The sequence below is a fragment of the Drosophila rhopaloa genome, unplaced genomic scaffold, assembly GCF_018152115.1.
Source record: "Drosophila rhopaloa isolate 14029-0021.01 unplaced genomic scaffold, ASM1815211v1 contig_3, whole genome shotgun sequence".
Classification (NCBI taxonomy): domain Eukaryota; kingdom Metazoa; phylum Arthropoda; class Insecta; order Diptera; family Drosophilidae; genus Drosophila; species Drosophila rhopaloa.
The window spans coordinates 14,700,815-14,724,706 of NW_025335123.1; the positions used below are offsets into that span (position 1 = coordinate 14,700,815).

At 39.0% G+C, this 23,892-nt stretch overlaps 1 protein-coding gene across 1 annotated transcript in view; it reads right to left on the reverse strand.

Annotated features, from left to right (window-relative positions):
- The window catches only part of LOC108040502 (pneumococcal serine-rich repeat protein), a 53,825-nt gene extending 31,811 nt beyond the window's left edge, over positions 1–22,014 (reverse strand). The window contains exons 1-2 of the mRNA XM_017117992.2: positions 21,441–22,014; positions 491–2,383 (exon numbers count right to left, since the gene is read on the reverse strand). Coding sequence (XP_016973481.1) covers positions 491–643 — 153 coding nt within the window. The 5' untranslated portion in view covers positions 644–2,383; positions 21,441–22,014. The remainder of the gene's footprint in view (positions 1–490; positions 2,384–21,440) is intronic.
- Positions 22,015–23,892: the final 1,878 nt, after the last annotated feature.

Genomic DNA, 23,892 nt, shown 5'->3' on the forward strand with positions numbered 1-23,892 from the left:
AAATATTCGTAATGTTTTTATTATATATATTGTCATTGACAAAATGTTATCAATTTCTTAATGAGTCTAGTTTTAGAAATTTGAATATATAATTGTCAATCAATGCATTTAAATATTATACAAAATTATTTAAACAGCTAATAGGTAAAACTCTTGATTTAAAATAATACCAAATGATACAATACACCAATATATCATTTTGTAAATAATCTATTTAATTGGAATAACAAATTTAAAAATGAGTGGGTATAAAAATATATGTATATATATGAAGGATGATATAATCAGAGTGGCATTTTCGCAGTGTAATGAGGAATACGATATACGACCGAAACACGGCCAGCAAAAGAGTGACATAGATTGTCCTTTTGGGAAATGACATCGCAATCGGAGCGGACGTGAAAGTGAATGTGTGGTTGTGGGGTGGGGGTGGTACTCTGAGGGGAGGGGGGTGGTACTCTGGGAGGAGGAGGGTTGGGTCGAGACTCACCGTATATAGACCCGTTGCAGTGGCCCCCGACGAGGAGGAGGATGCCGCTGCCGCTCCAGTGCTGCCGTAGTTGAGCTGTGAGTGATAGCCGCTGGAGAGGATCTTCTTGTGTGCGGATGCATGCGCCCGATACGCGCTCACGCTCAGTTTCATCCTGACATTCACTCAACCAGTCCGCCCGCCGCCCACGCCTGCGATACGTGGGCGTGGTCCTGTCCCAGTGGGTGTTGCCCCTGCTCCTATCTCTCTCTGTTTCGACTCCTGTCTGCCTCTGTTTCTATGTCTGTGTACGTGTGAGTGGGCGGAGGTGTTTCTGTGGGCGTGGCTGCTTCAGTTTACCACTGATGATGTTGCTGCTGATGTTGCAGCTTGTATTGCTTCTCCTGCTGTATTTGCCACTTGTATTGCTGTTGTGGCAGCAACTTTAATGGCTGTTGCAGCTGCAGATGTTGCCGCTGTTTATCCAGCTGTTGCTGCTGCAGCTGCTGCTGCTGCTGCTACTTATTTAATAGTTGTTGTAGCCTCTGCTGTTGTTGGCACTCTTGCAACTATAGCTGTTGTTTTTAGTTCAGTTGTTGCTGGTGTTGTTCCTACTTCAGTTGTTGCTGCTGTTGTTTCTACTTCAGTTGTTGCTGCTGTTTCTTTGGTTTTTACTTCTCTTGATCTTGGTGTAACTGCTGTTGTTGCTTGTGGCTTCTGATGTTGCTGTCGTCTATTCTTCTCCTATTGATGTTGCTACTACTATTGATGTTGCTACTACTGCTGCTGTTGTTTTCCCTGCTCTTGCTTCGCCTTTCTTTCCGTTTCTATTCAAGATTTGTGTAGAAGCTTCTGAAGGTATTCCTGTTGTTTCCTCTGCTGCAGTTGCTGCAACTTCTGCTATTTTGGTGCCAACTATTGATGTTGCTGCTGTTGCTGCTGTTGCAATTGCTGCCACGCGTTGCTGTCGTCGCTGGTATTCCATCCACTATTGTTACTACTTTTAATGCTTCTGCTGTTGCTGCTCGCCAGCTATTGTTGTTCCGCTCCTTCCGCTGTTTTTGTTACTTTGGCAGCTGCTTTTGTTGCCGTTGTCGCTTTCAAGTTGCGTTGAATTGGGCTTAATTGAGTGCCCACAGGCGTCGTCTGACGATGACGACAAGCACGACAACGAGGGCGACACCGTTTTGCGTGGGCGTGGCAGGAGGAGGGTCTGCAACTGAGGATGGGGGCAAGTCGGGCAGTGTCGACACCGAAACACAAAGCAAACTTTTTATTGCCGCCTTCGGTGGCGTTGCTATTGCCGTTGCCGTTGCCGTTGCCTTTTCTGTTTCAGTTTCAGTTTCAGTTTCTGTTCGTGATGCGAGACAAAGACAAAGGTCCCGGCGATGATGGACTGGTGGATCCCAGGATCCCTGGAATTCGGGGGTCCTTGGGGGGGACCGCTGCTCAGTTTTAGTTGGCCATAAACGATGGAGATGCCATTGAGGCATGTAGCTGGCTTTTTGTGACCCTGTCTAAGTGCGTTGTGTGTGTTTGTGTGTGTGTGTGTGCGTATGCCACCTCCTTTTTGGGTCCTTTCTCACTGTCTGTGTTTGTGGGTTTTTCCAGGGGGCGTGGCCGCAGTACCGTTCTCAAGCTCTCCGAAGGATCCTTTCCTGTGCTCGCTTTTAATTGTTTGTAATTTGGTTTTTAGTGCTCCACGGTGGCTTGTTTTTGTTTGTTTGTTTGTATGTATGTTTGTATGCTTGTTGTTGTTGCCGTTGCTGTATCCTTTGTTCTTATTGTTGTTGTAGTTGCTGTTGCTGCTGTAGTTGCTTTGCTTGTTATTGTTGTTAAGGCCTCATGTCACTTTAGTTACAAGTATATGTAGCTGCCGCTGTCGTATCCGCTCGTAGTCGCTGCTGTTGTTGCCTGCAGGCAAGGAGGAAAACATTTAGGTAAGTAAACATTACAGTGGGAATTAATTAAAATGTCTAACAATTTAGTTGCAAAACAACAACACTGTACAGCGCACACACACACACACGCACATGCACATCATTAAGTGTTTCACACCGAAACGATTTAGTTTTCACCGAATTCCAAGAACCAAAAGTCGTTTAAAGGGCAACCACAGCATTCCCATCGCTATTTGCAACAGTACACAGTTGCACTGAGAAAAATACTTAAGAAGTTGTTTAAGCAAAGCGTTTTTATAACTTCAAAAATCCTCTCACTTTTATCTATTGACAAGTGTTAATTCCTAAATAATGAACACCTAATTTAAAAAATATATAATATATAATAACAAAATAAAAATATATTTTTTAAAAATAATAAAAGAATAAGAACTATTTTATCGGTATAGCTATATCCTAGTCAAGTTATTTGTGAACTTGAGTTTAGAAGGCTCTCTTCTCGTAGACAATCAATCACTATCGATATAGATTTGTTGTCCCAAATAAGTATTTTTGTCAGTGTACTCGTACTTCCTTCCTTTTCTCACACTCTGCACTGTCTTGTTTGGATTGCAATTCAAATTAATATTGTTGAAGCTGCGCAAACACACGAACACCCTGCCCCAATTGCAATTAAATACAAAACTTTGTGCCCAAAGTCATCCGCAATAAATAGTAGTCAAGGGTGCTGGGTGCCGAAAGTGGGTGGCCAGCAGAGAGGGTGGTGCCAAAGGTGGGTGGTAAAAATCAAAAAAAAAAAAAGGTAATGGCAGCGCAGGTGAGTTTGTGTGGGTCAGATCAGAGTTCATTAACTTTGCGGCAAGTTTGACTTGTGCGTAATTGAACCTTTTCGCACGGACAAGTTGTTTAACTATCGGCCACCGTGATTGATGGCCAATGATTGACGGGGATAATGGGGTTCGGGTCAGTCGACAGAGTCCAGGAATTACCTAATTAGTGATAGCAACTTGACCCCAATCCATCATGCTGATTAGCTTCAGATCCATTTCAATTACGAGTCAGTTTTGGTTGCAATCCCTGGGTGATGCTATAATTTAGCTAAAGGTTATCAATCGGTAATGCTTTAAATTAAATATTAAATTAAATAAAATTACAAGTATTAAGTCTGGCACTTAATACAAAAAGGCTAATTATTAGGCTATAAAAAAGTACTAAACGTAATTGATTAAAAAACACTTTAAACAAACAAATAAGCAATCAATAAAATATTCAACCAAGATTTCAATCCGAAACCGTTCAATATTTATACGCACGGCACTTGTTTTGCCACAATTTTCTAATGAGCTACAATCTTTGGCCAAATCGAGCGCAAAGTAATCGGCATTCATTATTCAGCTGTTGAATCGCCCCCGAAAACGCAGAAATCCCGATCCAAATCAGGCGCATCGCCATCATTAGGCCATCAATCGGACATCATCGCCCACTCACAGACGCACTTGTTCATTCATTCGCCAAACTCAAACTGAAACTCAAACTCAAACACTCAACATTCACTTGGCATTCATTTATGCCCCTCGGAAATGGATTTATTACGTCCGCCAATGGATCAATGAGTTTTTTTATTTTTTTTATTAAAGCAAAGACCGAGTTTTTGGCGAACAGGGAATTTCATGTCTCCGAATGACTGTAAACATGTCGCAAATGTAAGTCAAAAGTATGAGTGGCATCGCCGTGGGACCAAGATATTGTCGCTCGATTTCCGCGGATTTACATTTTTTAGCATGGTGAAGGGGAGAGGGGGGAGGGGGGAGTGAAGGTTGGACAAGTAACCTAAAGCCAGAAACTGGTTTTACCGACAGGATACGGCGATTGGCCATTAAACTCGAGCAATTACATCGCTGAAACCATGGAGCCAAAGGCAAACATTCAATAAAGACTGTAAACTAAATAAACGAAGATGGAGGCACGGGCTTTTAACTTGACGTGGGCTTTTACACTGAAAAAAATGAATATTAAATTTTTTTCAGATGGTTACATTAGAAAAGAGAGTCTTAACATATTTTTATAAATTCTTATTTATACAATCTTGTATAATGATGTTTATCCTTTAGAATATTAATTAATTAAGCACACATAAATAAAGGAAATTAAATTAAATTGAATAAATATTTGAGTGTACATTATTGGCAAAATAATTTATGTTGAATACAAATGACATTTCTACTCAAAAGACGCATTGTTATCTAATTTAGTAACAGCAAATTGTCATTTATGTCTTGCCAAGTAAATATATTTTTATTAAAATAATTTACAAACTTTTTATAATTAATATTTAATAATTTAATATTAAATAATTTTTGTTCATTTAAACATCTAATTTGTATGCCATGTTTTTAGCAGTGCCTCGCAGGCTTTTAATTCATCTCGAAGAGTCGATGGATTGCACCTGTTGGCATCTTATATACACAACGATGGCACATAAAATGTAATTATAAAGCATTCAAACATCCGCAAAGGGACGTAAAGGACTTGATGGAGATGGGGAGGGGGAGGGGGGGTGTTGGGTTGGACATAATAGAGGGCAGAGGTCGGGGGTCGGGGGTCGGAGGTTGGGGAGGTGAAAACAAAGTAAGAGACTTAACACTTTGTGCGAACGCCTAACCAGCTTAAGGAGCCCCAGGAAAGCAAAGGAGCCGCTGCAAGTTTTATGAGTTTTTGCCTGGTCAGGCAACCAACAACACAACTCCCTCCGCCCCCCTGGCCTATACTATACATACAAATATGTATACAGCAGCTATAGCAGCTATATATATATATATTTGCGCATTTTTCTACATAAAACTCAATGAAGCATCCACTGACTGTCGGGGAGATAAAAAAAGAAGGAACTGGCAGCGGCTGCTGCTGATGTGGCTCCTTCCCTTTCGGCGCCCCTGCCGATTTCAATTTCAAAATGTACGCTCCATTGGGCAGTGAAGACACCCCACCCCCTCCACGGATCACCCTCATCCCCAACCCCCTCCCCTTGTGGCCACAAGCACACACAAAAAGTGACATTAAAAAATGGTAGCCACTTGTCAGGCCGAAGGAGCAAAAGAGCGAATGGGGGGGGGACCATGGGAATATTTATCAAAAACTTATCGAGGAAGCCTTGCTATCGCAGCGGGGTCACGCGGCGTATGCGTTATGTAAAATTCATGTTTAAGGCCCCGGCGAAAAATCAACAAAAAACAGTCAACGCATTTTGATTGGTTTTTCGGTGGTTAATTAAAGGACACGTGTCCCGATCCGACATTAAAATGCATGACAGTTTCTATTTCTGTTTTTTCTATCTATTTTTTTTTTTTTGTCAGGCGCCGACTGGGGAATTTAAATTATGAGCGATGGTTGTTAGATAGACAAATGCGGGTATTTACATAGGCACAGTTGCGGCCAGTAAAATAGTGCAAAAAAAGAAAATAAAAAATATTTTAGGGCAATTGTTTTATTTTAATCGGAGTGTTTTATTATATACAAATCTTATAAAAAAAATTGTTTAGCAAATAGAATATCCTTTTAATAGTTAAAATTTGAAATCTCTAGGTTTATACTCACAACAAGTGATGTTATTTGGCATTTCATTAAGAAAAAAATATATTTGTATTAATTACTTTTTTATAAACAGTATAGAAAAATACGAAATATGTGTTTTAGTGCTTTTCTAGCAGCAGTTTGTGTTCGTATTTAATAGTCAAACAAAAAAGTGGGAGAGAAAAATATTAATGATGGGCAACAACGTATACGCGATACTCGTAGTTAGATGTGTATCTAAATAGAGCAACGATAAATCTCCCCGAAAATCCTCTGTGTTCGCTTGACCCACATTTCGCTTGAAACTTGTTTTATTTTTCTTTACTAGTGCCAATAGCGATTTCAGTTAGGTAAGAAACTCGCCCAGATTGTGCTTTGTCCTTTTATTTATCTTACATTTTCCTTCGTCTAAGTTTTTCTTTTTTTTTTTTGTTTTGTTTTGTTTTGGTTTGGTTGGTGCGTGGTCCTTTTCGCAGTTTTCTTTTCGTTTTGTTAAGCAATCCCTTATCAACGATTATGTCAAATGTTTGGCCACTAAGTAGCCAAACTGATGTCCAGCAGGCTCGTCCTTTGTCGCTTGTCCTTTTTTTTCCAGGGGTTTTTCCATGGCTCTGTCTTAAGACCACAACAAGGAGCAAACAGGGGCCGTGTATGTTATGAATATGAAGTTTTGTGTGGGTGAAGCCAAATGTTGCCATTGCCATGCATATAGCCGGACTTAAGTGATTCCGGGGGAATGTCGGGGATTGGGATTTGGATTTGGAGTAGGTCAAGCAGCTGCTGCTCGTTCCTTTCCTTTCCCTTCCTTTTCCTTTTCCTTTTCCTTTCCCTTCCGTCCCCCGAAAAGCTGGCTCATGTAAATTTTGTAAACTGAGCCGCAGCATAAATTAGGATGAGACCGGATTTGCATGAAAGAGCATCACCGCATCACAGCATCACAGCATCAGAGCATCACCGCAGTGCCATGGATGAGTCCTCTCCAATAACATTTCGCCATCTCAGCCTTCCGGGGGAAATTCCCCATGGCGTGACGACTACGTGCTACCCACCTGATAATGTGATTAATATCGATTGTGTTTGCCCAACACAACACCAATTACGAAATGCAGCACACACACAGCTGGCAAACATAAAGCGATTCTCGATAAGAGTATGCAAACAAAAAGTACAAAACATAATGCCCACTAAGTTATTGTTTGTGATATCAAATATCAATATTATTTCGCAATTTACTTTGCCGGACAAAAAATGACCAATAACAGACGTTATTTTTTAACGAAATACACAGCCAACTTATTTTTTTGTTAGCTTTTTGTGCAAATTGGGAAACCTGAATGCACAAAAATAAAGTATAGATTTAAGTCCAGAATAATATGCAATTACTCTTACTGAACTAATAAAAGCCAATGTGTATTTTTGTATTTACAATACAATGTGCTCAGTTTGCATTTGTTTAAGTTGGTAATAATAATGCAGGATATGCCAGCCAGAATGCAGAACTAATGGGCAATTTATGTTTTTTTTGTAGCATTTCCAGCATTTGTTGCCAGATTGAATAACAACATTAATGTGCTTTTTTGTAGAGTTCGAGACAGAAAAATATTCAAGGCAAGAATATCAAATGCAGACAAAAATGACTAAATAAGATGTGCAACAAAAGAAAACTTGAAAAGAAAATGTAAATAAATTTATAGAAACTCTCAATAAAAAACTGCAAAAAGCATAATGGTAGCAGCAGAGTTTGAAATAATTTAATATAGTTGATAGAAAATGCATAAGATTGGGATCAATAAAAAGCTTTTGATTGTTTCAAATTGAATTGAAACTCAAGATAAAAAATAAATTAAATCCTTTAAGAGCTCCACTTTGTTTTAGTCCGTCAAGATATGTTGTTCGATAATAGAATGTTGTATAGGTGAAGTAGATATAAACAACTTTAAAATAATTAAAAGCAAGTTCGATTATTTAAATTTGGCATTCATTATTTGCTGACTATAAATGCAAATTATGCTCACAATTGTATATAAAGTTAAGGTTTGTCAAGGAAAGGCACAAAAAGCTTTAAAATATAATTTACTACCTAGATTATTGAGCGGGAAATTCACTGATAGCATAATCGCCGCTGAATCGAGGCTACCCCGATAATCGGGCCGTTTGAGGTGGGCTTTTGGTTATACGTTTTGGCTTTCAGGCAGCTCGTTACGAGGATTGCCTCATGCATAAACATGACACTCAGTCAACGCCAGCGAAGCGTCTGCCTTCAACCTCAACCTCAGCATCAAACCCATCCCCATTCAAGCCCTTCACCAGCACCATCACCATCACCATTCCCGGGATGAAGCAATTTGTGCCTCCGTGATTTTGTATCAATTGGTGGTGGCTGCCACAGGGGAATTGCTCATACGCCGCGTAAGCCGGCGTGCGTAATAAATTCTTTGGGAGATGTGGCACCTCTTAAACCGGTTTATTTATCGCCCGGCCATAGCTAAAAGCCAATGCCAAAACCAAAACCCTTGCCAGGCGGCAGAAACACTCACAATAATAAAGGTCATATATCAGGCATGCCGGGAAGACGTCTTCCTGTTTGTCTTCGATTCGAATCGGGGATTGCCTGCCGGTGATTTATATCGACACCAAGTGTGGAGGGGGAACCCCCCCCATTCAAAAACCCTTTGGAGACTATGCAAATAAGCCGAGAGGAGCTGCGTGAAATTCAATTAAAAGAAAACTGTTTTCCCTGGGAAAGACATAACGCAATTACGACGGGAGGAGCTCATCCTGCAGCCTTCACATCCAGCATAAACCGTAACCAAAAGCAATAAAATTATTAAGCCACACACACACACATACACAGAGGAACACACGGAGAAAGAGTGAATAAAGTGAACTCTGGGGAAATGAGGGCACACATCACGGGTTCGGGATCCTCTTGCATGAAACATGATGCAATGAACGCAATCACCATGCATTATCACATCACACACAAGCACATCCACACACACACACCCCCCTCCTGGCAAAGTGAAAAATCATTCGCAGAGACGTTGAATTTTTAATGCACTTTGGCTCTCGATTTTTGTGGCCGACTCGGATGACTGGCTCTGCGATGGCACTTTGAGTGCGCCAGTTGCTTACGTAATCAGACCGAAACTCCTCCGAGTTCGCATTATTTTGGCCACCTGTGCTGCTGGATGCTTAGCTAGTTAGCATTCGAATGGCTCCACCAGGCGTATACGTAATGCGGCGCATTCTCTCTGTAAATTGCCGTGCGTGTGTATGAAACATATAAGGAACCAAATTGCCAGGCATAAATTTCACACGAACCGTATGAAGGTCCTTTAAATTTGCTTGGTCTACGACATTTTCATGGAATTCATTTGTTCGCTCTCAATGCCTGTCTTTAATGGAGCTCAAATGATTGCATTTTCGACAGGCACTACGGCAGAACTATAATCAAGTCATTCGTTTGCGAAAATTTTTTTCGAAACGTCACACTGCACAAATTTTGATTTCAACAGAAATATGAAGGCTTTCTCTTTGAAGGTGATGGCCTGCCATTTTCACAGGAACATGACCAGTAATTCACTTCACCAGAACCATTTCAAGGCTACGTACAACTCCGAGCAAGTAGCCAGGATTAAGTCTATTTTCTGCAAATGATTTCAATCACCTACGAGATTTTCATGGAATTCATTTGTTCGCTCTCAATGCCTGTCTTTCATAGAGAAATGTAATTATTAGGGGGAGAACTGGGCACTCAGCCAATGGTATATTGCACCAGAACTATAATCAATGTCTCCGCCTGCGACGACTACGTTTGCACTGCACAAAGTCGGCCTTTAACAGAAATTTGAAAGCATTATCTTTGGAAGTGGTGGCCTGGTATTTTCACAACAAAATGTCTAGCAATATATTTCACAAAAACCATTTAAAGGCAAGAACAACCATGTAGCCAAGTCGATCTAATCAAGTCCGTCTGTTTGTCAAAATGCACGTCGAGATCTCGGTAAAACTACGAGCTGGGAATTTGATGATTTGCCCTTGCAGCGAAACTTTATTTATTTTATATAAATTGGTAGTATTTTTGTAACCTTGCATGGTGAGTCAAAAAACCTGCACTTCTTGGCCCATAATTTTTCTTACAGACATGATTTTTCAATTTGGTTTGTATTTTTGATTAGATTTTTCTTCATTGTTATGATGGATTTTAGCCCAAATATTAGTCATAATGGGTCCCCTTATGATTTTTTAGGAACAAATTTTTTTTATGCAATTTTTTAAATGTGAATGCTACTTAATTGGAAATTATATAACGAATTCAACGATGTATGACATTCCAGCATTGGACAATTATTTCCCAGGTCTTTGATTAAAAAACCGCATTTTGGCCAACATAAAAATCTCATGATTTTTTACGAAACAATTTATTTTATAAAATTTTTGATTAGTCAATTTTCTTTTTTTTTTCATAAATTCCCTAATGCCTTTAACGTGTACCATTGGATTTAAGGGTATTCCTGGCTCAAGTCGTCCCGCTGCAAGTGATAATGGTTTCAATCAGGAATCCTTCACTGATTCCTTCCGCCAAATGCACCGACTGAAAGTTTTCTATCGAGTTGGAATGGATGGGATCGATTTAACCCCGTTTTGCGCCGGCAACCGTTCGATAGGCAATGGTGGCAATCGCTGTAATTACCCATCTTCGAGTGGGTGGTGCTGAATTAAGGACTTCCACCCACAGGCCTTGCTCTAAATGTGCGCTGGCTTGTCGACTGCTTATCCCCGGCTGGCTCAACAATTTTTCAATGTCGCAACTTTTTCTGGCTCTCCTGCTCCTGCTCCTGCTCCTGCTCCTGCTCCGGCTGCTGATCCTGCTCCTTTCCACCTTGCCACGGTTTGAAAAATTGAAAAACGTTTTAATGGCAGCGGCAATGGAAATTAATGGCCGTACTGCTGTTGGTGGCTGCCAGTTGGCGGGCGCTTAATTTTGCTCAATCGCATCCAAGCGCCACATTACGCATACGCCGCGTGTCCGGGGCGATTTAATGCAATTGGCGGGCGGGGCAAGATTAGCCTGAATTGGCTTAACACAGCCAGAGGCCGGGATAATAAAGCATTCCCACTGGACCTGTCGCTTCGATAACGATAAATTACGAAAGGGAATTGCAATCGTTTCACTCAACTACACTGGATTATAGCTTTAATAAAGGTACAAAAATATACACATAATATACAGATTTATTTATTTATTCAACCAACAAGTGGTTTATTTGTTTGCACTATTAAACATATTCCGTTTTTTATTATAATAAAGCCAATAAAGCATTTAGTTTTCTAAGCCACAATCGCTTGAGCTTTTTAACTGTTTTATATACTTGTCAAATATTCGGCTACTTGCAAAATATGTCCCGAAGCAAATAAATATTACTAGAAAAAAATACTATGTGTACCAATCTCAATATTTTCCAGTTAAATTTCCTCGCAACTTAAGTAGAAATAACTCTCAAAAAATAAATATAATAAAGCTAAAAAGTTATATCAAAGAGTTAATGACTATCCTATGTAAACATCTTGAAGGCTTGCAAATCGCTATGATTTAATTCATATAATTGAATAATTGAAAAATTGAAATTGAAAATATATTTAAAACTTTATCAATTATTCCAAATAAATGTACAAAAGTCGAAATGAAAGTTTGCTTACAATGCATAAAATACAATTTTAAATCCATTGAACAGCCTATATTTATTTATTTAACAGCTTTATTAAATATTCCGGAGCCCTGTGCAAAATGTCTAAAAGAATAAAACGAAATGTGGGAAAAATGGGAAATCAAGGACGTTTACAAAAAATGTCCTATAAAATATGCATGCATGAAACTGCTCGTCTATCTTTATCAAAATGTATTTTAAGCCAATTGATTTTTCATCCTGTTCGACCAACAAAACAAACGCATAAATAAGTTATTGACAAGTGCCGACTCGATTGGCTCGAACATCAAATGCTGCGAATGCCGTCTTTTCATTGAGAATTTGATAATCCAATCCGAAGTACAATGGCGTTCTAACACATCCGCCCTTCACTTTCACTCAAACACACACACACACACACATGACAGCCCGTTTCCTGTCCTCCATTTTGATTTACATTTCCATTTCCATATCCACTTTCATTCACACCGACACACTTCATTGGATTGGCCCCTTAATGCCTTTGCACTTAATTGCACCGCTCAGCCAAAAAGGAGGCGAAAGGCGGCATAATTATTTAACGCCTCGCATCAATCAACTTTTGTCTGGCCGTGAAGTGTGGGCTAATTAGCTTAAATATTTAATTGGGGCAAATAAAATCTGGCGTGGGGTGGAAGGTATGCAAGGAGCATATTTTCGCACCCACAGAGAGCGGCACGCACACACATAATTGGCATCAACTCGTTCGGTGGCCCAATCCCCATACCCCCAAACCCCGCTTTCCCGTTTCCCATTTCCCAACTCGTCCTCCGCCTGTCAATTCAAATTCAAATGATGAACGTTGAACGGCGAACGGTGGGCGGTGGGCGGTGGGCGGTGGGCGGGGCTAGGTCGCAGTTAGTCAGTCAGGACCCCCGCATGTGCGTCAAATTACTTCCGCTGGATTTGAATTTGTTGTTAAGACTGGCGACACAACATGCACAAAGAGAAAAAAGCCACTTCGATATGCACATCAACCAAATGAATGAAAAATATGTCAAGATAATGATGCTCTAATAACCTTTAGATAATTTCCTTTTAAGATTTTTTGGAAAAGTAATGGTGGCTTATAGAATATTGCAAATGTTCTTTAGTACTTGGCTACAAAGTAAGGGTGATTGTGTGTTTCTGTCTTTATGGTAAGTTAAAAGCAGATTTTAATTTTTATTTAGTTATATTCAAATAACCTTTAGTAAGCCAAATTACGTTCCGAAATAGTTTGAATATTGATTGACTTTTTTATTGATTGAAAAATAAATAAATAGGTATTGAAACTAATGTTAGTCAAATTTGTATTTGTTAGTTTAATTTGTATGACTTATATTTTAGAAAATTTTTTAGTTTACTCCTTAAGAACTTGGAAATTTTGATTAGATTATAACACTACCAGGCATATGGTACAATAATATATTGTATATACTACCATGTATATATATTGTACCATAAACGGTAAGAAATATTTGATTATTATGTAAAACATAGCTTTGTGGACTGGTTTTTCCCCGTGCAGTGAGAGAAAAAAGGTAACCAGCTCAGAAAAGGACTCAGCTGGCTGAGCTTGTTTCCATCAAATGGCGCACGCACACACACAGCCGCGCACGCACTCACACACACACAATTACGCGAATGGCAGGAAAAGTGAGCACAATGCGCACGAAAGCGTAAAAAGCAACAGAGAAGAAGGCAAAGTGCCGCAGCAGGAAGCTGAAATGTGTATGCAATGAGCGAGGCGGAGAGAAATGGAAAAATTATAAAATACGGACCCACACACACACACACACTCGCACACACACACTCGCACACTCGCGCGACTGGGAGATGAATGCCAATTAAGCCTACACTTGAACCCCAGCTCCGTCGAAGGACGAAGGACGAAGGACGCCGAATGAAAGGCGAAATGCCGCGCACCGTCCTCACTGGCAATCAACAAAAGACGCTCGTCGAAATAATAAATGCGTTAAAAAAGGCAAAACACACAGAAACACACCAAAACATATAGTACCACACGTATGCATACACTTATACTTATTTGTGCACACAAAGAAAATATTACAACCAATTGGAAAAGATAAAAGAAACTCACTTGCGGTATGAAATCACATATAAATTTGTCTGAGAGTTTGCCACAATATATTTTGAGTTCGAGAGTATATATTTTTTACTGATTTCTGGGGCACCCCCCTATATTTGAGCTACAAAAATGTAATTTATGCTTTAAATAAAAACATTGTTGATCCACAAAAATCTGTATACATCTTAAACAATTTTGTAAGTTCTTAAAGAGAATTCAGTTATTTATTTCAATACCATAAGCTGAGCAATTAATCAGGGGTGCTATAGAATTATAAGGAAACATAAAATGTCCTTAAAAGCTGGGCCCAATTTTTTGAGGATAACAAACTACTTATAGATTTTAAAGGATATTTTAAATATATTTTGTCATCTTATTTGATTCATTTAAGGCATATATTTTGTGTTGAATTCCACACCCACTTAAAGAACCCAAGATAATGTCTTGTATTCAAGTGAATTTAGAGCCCATCGATCATTTTTGAAGACCGATTCTTTCCGTGTACAGGCATCCTGACAAGCTTACATGTGTTGGTTTTGTGTAAAATAAAAGGACACAGTGCAGGGGCGTGACGAAGTGCGACTGAAGGTGCCTCGCAGGCCGATGGAGGAGGGGGAGGGGGTGCTGGTGTGGCAGCAAACAGGGGGGGGGTTTGAAAACAAGCCAACTCAAGTCAAGTCGAGGCGCAAACACAAAAAGGGAAATTGTAATAAAAATAATTGACAACTATTTGACATGCCTCATGTCCGCACACACGCAAAAGGCCATGCAAACACCCCCCAAAAAGAAGGGAGGGGGGAGAGGGGCCGGGGGGGGTTTAGTGGGTGTTTTCATGTGTGCTTTTTTTCATGGACGCCGCAGGGTCCCTGGTGTGCATTTACAGGGGCTTCTTCAAGTCATTTGGCTGCCTTCAAGTGGAGAGGGGGGGTATACCCCAATCCATACCCTGAAGTGGCCCACCTTTTGGATATGTATAAATAAGATGTTTCATTGGAAGCTAATTGATTAATGCTTCCGTATTTTCAAGTTTTTTCTACGTTTTTTCAAGGCAAACTAAAGCTTTTATATAGTGATTTAAGGGTACAGAAAATATTATATTATTTCATGTGATTTTAAAAAATATCACCGTTACATTTAAAAATTATTATAATTATTTAATAATTATTATTTTAATTGATAATAGTGGCTAAGGGAAGCACTTGACTTTATCTTTTACATTGTGAATGGTTTCAGCACTACCGAAATGCCACTATAAACCGATTCAAAAAACTTTAAAAAAGTGACTAAAGGCCCAAAGATAATTTATTTACTTGGCCGACGTTGGTCCAATTAACCTTCTAAAAATATCGCAATGGCAGGCAATGTTTCTTCAAACGAAGGGGGAAGTAGTGGGGAGATGGGTCATCTTATTATAGCCTTTGACCCGAGTGCGGAATGTGTGTGCAAGGAAGGGTCTGCAACCCTTTTAAGGCGAATACCGTGATTGATTGCAGCTGCGCCGACTGAGGCATACAATCAATTTCTCGGCGGGCAGCATAATTAAATAAAAATTGTACAAAAAAGCAGAAACCATCAAGATTCATTTTTGCATAACGCAGTAAATTATGTTTGATTGATTCGCCGTCCGAGATGAAACAAAAAAGGTCGATTGTGGGAGTGAGTGTGTGTGTGTTTGTGTGTGTGTGTGTGTATGGGTACCAATCAAAATGGAAATTAATGGTAAGGAGTGTCTGTTACACGGCGAACCCGGCATTCGAATGAAACACGTCCCGGCTAATAGGCACGTACCACGCAGTAGCCAAGATGCGGCGATAAAGCTGACTGGCAAATGAGTTAGTTGCCGGTTTTGTTAGGACAGCACACGGAAATGGTGGCCAGAAGTCAGTTCTCGAGTCCCCCAGCCATTCAGCCATTCAGCCACCAAGTCAACCAAAGGATCCAAAGGACCAAAGCAGCATAGCAGCAAAAGGAGACCAAATGAAGACGCTTCCCTCCAGCTTAACGAAGGTAACAACGATTTTTATGGTTCTCGGTATTTTGGCTTCACGGGTAATCGAAAGTTAAGGTAAACAGGGACCCCAAAAAAAAAATGCTGGAAGTAAAATTCAAGTAACTGGGTAAAAAAAGTGGAGCTTAAGTGGGTGGTTTTAGGGGATGGAAAGAGCTTGTTAAAGGTTTTATATTAAACAGACACATAAGAGCAAAAAAAATATTAAAATGGATGGAAATGAATGAACTAACATTACAATTTCCTGTTTAAATTTGGGTTCCTTTTAAGTTCTACAACAATTTTAAATAATAAATGTTAGTTATTAACTATATTTGTTAAAAAGGTAGTTAAGAACATTTGCCAAACTTGGCTCAATAAATAAAGGGTAATTGAAAAATATTATTAACAACAATTGAATATTCAATATTAATTAAAAGCGAAAAATTCAATGAATGTGAAAAAGTATAATAACAAATTGTATAAATTTAAAAGTATATTTCTCCCAAAAGCCTCTGTATATCATCTACATACATATATCAGAACATTTATCCCATTTATTTATTTAATTCTTTCTTTATTTTCAACCATTCACTTTCCTATTATTCTCATTTGGCAGCCGAAACAAAGCGAAAAAATCGCATTGTAAAAATATGCAGTGCTCAACTCTTTTTAAACGATCAAATCTCCTCTTTTCTCACAGTCCCGGCGGGCTCTTTTACATTCTCGGCAGCGTAATAACATTTATAAATAATCTCTATAAAACCTTTTTCAACTTGGCATCCATTACGGACACATTTGCCCGGACTCAGGACTCCGGAGTCCGGAGTCCGCAGTACGCAGTCTGCACACCAAACTCGTTCGCACGAGGACACAGGTCCTGGCAGACCATAAAATCAAATCAACTGAAAAGTAACAAAAAACTTGGCCAACTAAATGCAATTTATGAAAAAGCACACACTATCGGTGTCGACCACTATCAGTGTGTGTGTGCGTGCGAGTGTGTGTGTGCCAGTGTGTGTGTGACAGGGTTACAATGCATTGCAATGCAGTCGCTCCTTGGCTGTCTGTGTGTATTTTTTGAATGTGTATGTGTCCGCTCTGAGTGCATTTTCTGCGTTGGCAGCTCATCGTTGGACTCTGTAATTTCATTAGGGCAGTAGGACAAACGTACACAGCCACAGCTGAAACACACACACACACACACGCAGACAGAGGAGAAAAAATACAGTAGAAAATTGGTAATCTTAAGTTTTTCCATACATTGTTTTTACCCCATAAAAAAAATATGACACACCTGCAATCTATGGACATTCGGAGGATCTACAAAAAAACAATGGCGATTTTCGAATCATTTAAATTAATTCCAATCATTAAAAACAAATCATTTTTGTATACTTGGTTGTTTTCAAGAACTTCTAGTCCTTTTTGTTATATTAAATATACATTTGTAATATTTTTTGAACTACTTCCAATATAGAAATGACCAAATTGTTAACCTTATTTCGATAAGCTTGTAGTCCAAAAGTAAACAAATTGTAAGTAATTGTGAATACGTGAAAAGGAGCTTATGATAAAATATTAAATAAAATTTGTCTGTTATTTTTAAAGAGTTTTACTAATTTTTCATAACCCCGAAAATTAAGTGACTCATTCTTAAATTAAACTCACAAAATAATAAAATATGTAAAAGGTTATGATCATTTTTACAAGCTCAAATGTCATAAACTTTTTTTTTATCATCCCAATTTATGATTGTTATTGTAAAAATGTGTTAATATTATTTATTACATTACAACTGAAAGTAAGCCACATGAGAATAGAAAATGTTTGCTTTTTGCCCTGTGCACAAATGCATTTAAGTTGAGCGTACACACACGAACAAAGTAAGGACGTGTTAAGGAGCTGAGCTGAAATTCAGTTCACTTTCACTTGGGGCTCAAGCGGGCGGAATCACACCACCGCCCACACCCACACCCCCACCCCCAAAGCCCCACCCACTTCAGCGAGTGCCATTCAATCAATAAAAAGGGAAATCTCCGCCCGGCGTGGCATAGTTTTCCATGCCAGCTGCGAATGCACGATGAAATCAAAAAAGGCTTTAACAATACTTTTCGTCTTATGCGCGTACCATATTATGTAATTGTAGGGCTCACACACACACACACACACACACACTCAGTCACAGAGTGTGAGTCCTGTGTGAGTTGTGTGCTTGTGTGGGGGAGAAGCACTTCATTTCTTGGCATTTCCTTTTGGCATTCGCATAAAGAGAGACGGAGAGACGGAGAGACGGAGAGAAGCACACACATGGTCTTCTAGGATTTTATTATTATAGCTGTCACACAAACACACCAGCACACACTCACACACATACGCGGGGGAAGAGAGTCCTTTACACAGATACATTCACACTTACTGGCAAAGATGTCGTCTGCTTGCCATTGTCCTTCCACATAGTCGGCATCGTTGGCATTTTTCTTCGACTCTCTCTCAGTGTCTCTTTCTTCGCGCTTTCTCCACGCTCTCTACCACCCCCTCTCCCCTCTCCCGTCCCCCGTCCCCCTGCTTCCTCTTATTCTTATTCTTCTACTTCTACTCAAGCATCCTGCAAATGCGAGTGTGTGTGTGTCTTACTTTTGCCGCTTCTGCTTTAGTGTTTATTTTGTGAACATTTTGAATGTGACTGGCCGAGTGTCATTTTATTCTCTCTCCTTCTCCTTCTCCTTTCCCCCCCTCCCTCTTCCCCCGCTTTATCCAGTCTCTCTTTCTCTGCCCTTCTCTCCCCTTCTTCTTCTTAATCCCTGTGTGTGTGTGTGAGTGTGCGAGTGCTTGTGTCATTGCCATTAATTAAACACGTTTATGGCCGGACTAGGCTAAAAAAAATAAGCGGCGAAAAATATAAATAAAATGGGCTAGAGAGCAAAAAAAAAAAGGAGGAAATAAGGAAAACACGACCTAAAATAAAAGCCCGGCAGGCTAGCAGCCACTTTGCACATTAAATTATCGATTATGACATTCATTCACAGCCCCGAACGAAAATAGCATCAACAGCAAAATCAGCAGCCAATCTGGCTAAAAAGCTTCCACCAAAGAGCCGCCCGCATTGAGTTTTTGCCCATCAAAGTCACAAAACGACCAGCGGCGCTGCAAACAAACAGGCCAACGTTTTTCAGGCGGGCATACACGGCGTATGGGCAACGTCAACGTCAGTGGAACACCGCGTCAATGGGGCTTCCCCACGTCCGCTGAGTGTGTAAAGTATTGGACACAATAATAGGCTACAGCCAGCTTAATCTCAAAAACAATTCTGTTCGGAATTAATTTTCTGTCAATAAAAACTATCTATTTAAAGTCTCTTAATCATCGACTTAAAACTGAAATACATATTTGCTTAATTGATAAGCTATCATTCTTTTAAAAAATAAATCAAAACTAATGCTTAACTTAATAAAATTTCGGTTAAATTTGGTTTCTAAAAGAATTTTATAATTTAATTTTATTATTAGTTGATTAAAGTATGCAAGCCAATCAGCAAACGCTTTTATTGTATTTACTTCTTAGGGAGACCAACAATAGATGTATTAAACTGTAAGGTATTTACATCTTAATACATTTAATCCATTAAAAGATACTCTAGGCCTAAATGTAATTTGGGCTATAAGTTACACATAAGATGGAACGCTTGAGATAATTAATTTTGAATAATCAGGGAATATCAAACTCCACACTTAATTGAATGCCCGTCTTCTCCTTAAATTCTCAAGTTTCAAAATTGCAATATACGAAAAACAAAAATAACACACAATTATTTACATGTCACTATTATTGATTATCTCTAAAAAATTCAAATAGTTATTTAAATAGTCACGTATTTTTAATTTCAAATATAATAATAATACGTAATAAGAATTGAGATAAAATTAATTTAAATTAATTTTCATAAAAGAAAAACAACAATATTAATTTGTAGAATATTTGTTTTGTTAATATGCAAATTTAACTTAATATTTAATAATACAGAACAAGGTAAAAGTCAAATTGGTTTATGCCATTGAAATCAACAAACACCGTTTCTTATTTTTTGTCCACCACTGTTTATTCCCATTTCACATGTAGGTTTTTGCTGTTGGGACAGGCAAATTTATATTCCACAAGCGACAAATGGCAAAATGTTGGAAGCACCAGTGCGAATGTTTCATTCCGGCCATTTTGCAACGCCAAAATTTACAGCGATGTGGCAATTAAATTAAACTTGGTTTCGTATTTTCGTTAATTAAAATGCAACCATCGTGCTGCAGACAAATGCCACTTAATTGGTAACTTTACCTCTCCAGAATACTGACAAATTCTTTTGATTGCCAATTATAGGTTTGAAAAGCAAAGCAAAATTCATCGATTAAAGTGCAGCATGTAGACTTAACCGCATCATTACTCATAGCTATATCATTAACCCACCGCAAAAAGGTGTTAATTGGTAGCACAATTGGAGCTCTCGACACATTGGTCATGAAAATCATTGAGCTTTTGGATATACAAATATTTTATTAAATACTGCAAAATGTAGTCATAATTTTCATAAAGCTTTTACAACACAAAACTGACTTTTAGGCAAACAAATGAATATAAAAAGTCATTTTTTTTAGCAAACAATTTTAGCTTAAAATTTAGTTGTTTCATGAACTTACAAATAAAGTTATAATAATTTAAATAATTTGTTCGGAAGTACATATATCTTTCCATCTAAGCGCCACATAAAATGGAAAAGTTGTGAAGCTAAGATATATGATCTACCAAATACAACAAAGGCACACATGAGGGTCTAAAAATCGGCAAAATTATTGCCCGCATTCCAACACAACACCCATAATCACTCAATTTTCAAGCCAACCCCTCATCAAATTCCCGACGACCCCTCGGGCAGCAAATTCTCGACTTTGAAAATTCCCATACAAGAAAATATCATTAGGGCAGAGCAGAAAAGGGAAAACTTTATTAATAATGAAGCTAATAGAGTTTTGAGGGCCTGCCCCCCCCCCCCAAAAAAAAATAAATAAGCAAAGAAATTACAGGGCAAAAAAAAAAGCAAAATGAAAAGGAAATTTGGTCAGTGGCTCAAGGAGCTGTAAAAATAACAAGGCGCAGACAAGAGGCGGCAGTGGCAAAAGGCCTAAATCGAGGGTGGCACAAGGACTGTCACACAGACAGACACACACTGGCACACTCGCACACTCGCACACACCACACACACACCAAAAACGATTGAGTAATTTTTCCCCCTCCCTCTCTCACCCCCTCTCCCCCCCTCACCCAGCTCAGCCACACAATATTATTAGGGTCGAAAGGGAGATGAATACGGCGATTCTTGGGGTTTCTGGTGGAGATTGGCTCTGGATGTGTCGTGTTATATAAATAAAAATGCTGAAATGCGGCTAAGGAACAACTGGCAATTAAATGTTGGCATTAGTTTTGCGTAATCTGTCAACTAATTGGCACAGAAACATACACATAGTAGTTGCCTTGACTTTGGGGCCACAAATTGGATTAGAAGAAGACTGCATAATTCCCACTTAGCAAATAGTACACAAACTGCAAATAAAAAAAAAACGAGGACAAGAGAAGCGACCAAAAATGTGTAAAAAAAAAGAAAAATACTTAAAAATATATACGATTTTGGTTAGTTACATCTGCTTTTTGGTCACATTTCACGCACATTTGCAGCAGTCCTTCATCCTTGTTGTGGGTTGTAGTTGTAGTTGTATCTGTTGTTGTTGTTTTTTGTTGTTGTTGTTTTTGTTTTTGTTGTTGTTGTTGATGCTGTTATTGTTGGCTTGGCTTTTTATTATTTTTGTGGTTCTGTTCGCACTCGTGTTCAAACCGCACAAAAACAAAAAATCTCGAAAAAAATTAACAATTGCACATATAATATTTATTCCTCTAATTTGGCGGAGGCACATTTATTAAATATTTTCTTCAGCTTAGCTGGATGGGTTCCGGTGTTTTTCTTTTCCTTCTTTCTTTTTGGCACTTGAGCACTTCTTATTTAAAAAAATTTTTTTTTTTGTTTGCTAAATGTTGCAAAGGGAAATTCGGAAACAAGAACAAAAAATTCTGGGGTCCTGGACGCTGGAATCCTTTAGTTCGTTTCGGATTTGGATTCGGTTTGGTTTGGTTTGGTTTGGTTCTGGCTGTGGCTGTGGTTCGAGAGGACTGAAGACCACTCAGAGGGCGATAATGATGGGAGGCGAGCGCACGCTGGCTCCGCACCACATGACCGCACTACACGATTGACAGTTTGGCACTGAGCAGGAGCAGGACCACGACCAGGAGCAGGACTATGCCGGAGCTTATCAGGCGAGCCGAAGGGGCGACTGAAGGCCCGAATGCCCCGAAGACCCGAGAGTCCTTGTGCGCGACCGTGTTTGGTGGGGCAGTGAGGGGGAGTGGGGGAGCGGGGGGAGGAGCGTGTCGCTGCGAGGATATGCGCGACTGTTACAAAAAAATTTGTAGCCAAGCCCAAAGCCAGCCCTGTCGCCTTCGCATCGCCGCCTGCCGCCTGCCGCACATCCTTGCCTCACCGACCCACTCCCACTACCCCCCTCCCCCCTGCCACCACCCACTCACATGTATGTTCATTGAGGAAAGCCCAGCATCAGCAGCAGGACTCCAGGCGAAGCGAAGCGAGACCCAACGAACCGAACCGAACCGAACAGAATCCGAATCCGAATCCGAATCCGAGTCCGAACACCACCGAGCCGAGAGCCCTCAGGCGGAACAGCCCGTTGGGAAATGGAGCAGTGATATCCTGGGGAATTTCGGGAGATGAAGATTAGTAGTATTATATAAGCAAATTATACAAAAGGTCGTTATAATTTCAACTCAATAGATAATTAACATATTATCACTTATTAAAGAACCATAATATTTAAAGATAATAAATAGAGCAATAAGACAGTCGGGAGATGAAGATTAGTAGTATAACATAAGTACATTTTTCAATAGGAATATAATATACAAGTTATCATTTATTAAAATACAATACAATTTCAAGAAAATAAATGCAGCAATTATGTACATTTTCAATTTTCTGTGTACAATTGTTCAATAGCATATAAAAAAGTATTTTCATGATGCTATGGGATATGTACGTCCGTGAAAAAATAATCTATGCTCAAATTAATTTGCGTTGATATTTTAAGTAATATAAAATACATATTATCAATTAGTAAATTACAATACAATGGACAAATGGGCATAGCTTCGACTTTTCGAGGTTTGCTTTCTTTCTGGTTTGTTATGATATGTAAGCAATGCAATAAATTGTGGGACTTTCAATCATATATTCATTATTTATATTTATAATATTATATAATGAACGAAATAAAAAGTTGTCTATATTCTCAATGAAAATCATCAAAGTACCTTTCTATTAAACCCTTTTGTAAGTTTGCGGAAAATAAATAAATAAGACATTTAGCTTGTAATATGCATGCGGGATGTTTTTGATAAATTTGCCTTTGGCCTTATGTTATGCTTACACAGATTTAATGTTAAATCCTGCAAAAAAAAATGTGTTTATCCAAAAAACATAACTTGTATCTTGGCTTAGTCAATAATAATCAATTCGAAAACCCACTAAACAAAATGAATGTAAGTAATTTAATTTATTTTTTTAAGAAACCTATAAAAGTTTCTATTGTGCTCATTTAATTAAAAATAAATTTATTATTTATTTTTTTATTAATGTAAATTTTTGTTTATCCAAAAAATATTCCCCAAGAAGTTCCGCTTAGAATAGTTGCATGGAAAATGCTTTGGAAAATGTCAGGCCTGCTGGGATTCGCAACTTTTCACTCCGCCCACCTGCATATATTTTAGTCGCTGGCAGCTCCCAGCTCCATTTGGCAGATGAAACTTGTCCGGATTTCCAATTAAGACAATAAGAGAATCATATTCGGGGACGGCAAAGAAAAACTGAAGTGGTCGCTGGTGGAATTGAATTGAATAAAGATAAAAAAATATTTGTCTGCCGCGGGCGATGCGCATTTCCCAGCGGGGACAAAGCCAACAGAAGACACCACAGCTCCAACAAAAACAACAGCGGCAGCACCACAGATAGAAACAGAATCTGTGCACTGAAATAAAATGAGGTTTCATTAACTACA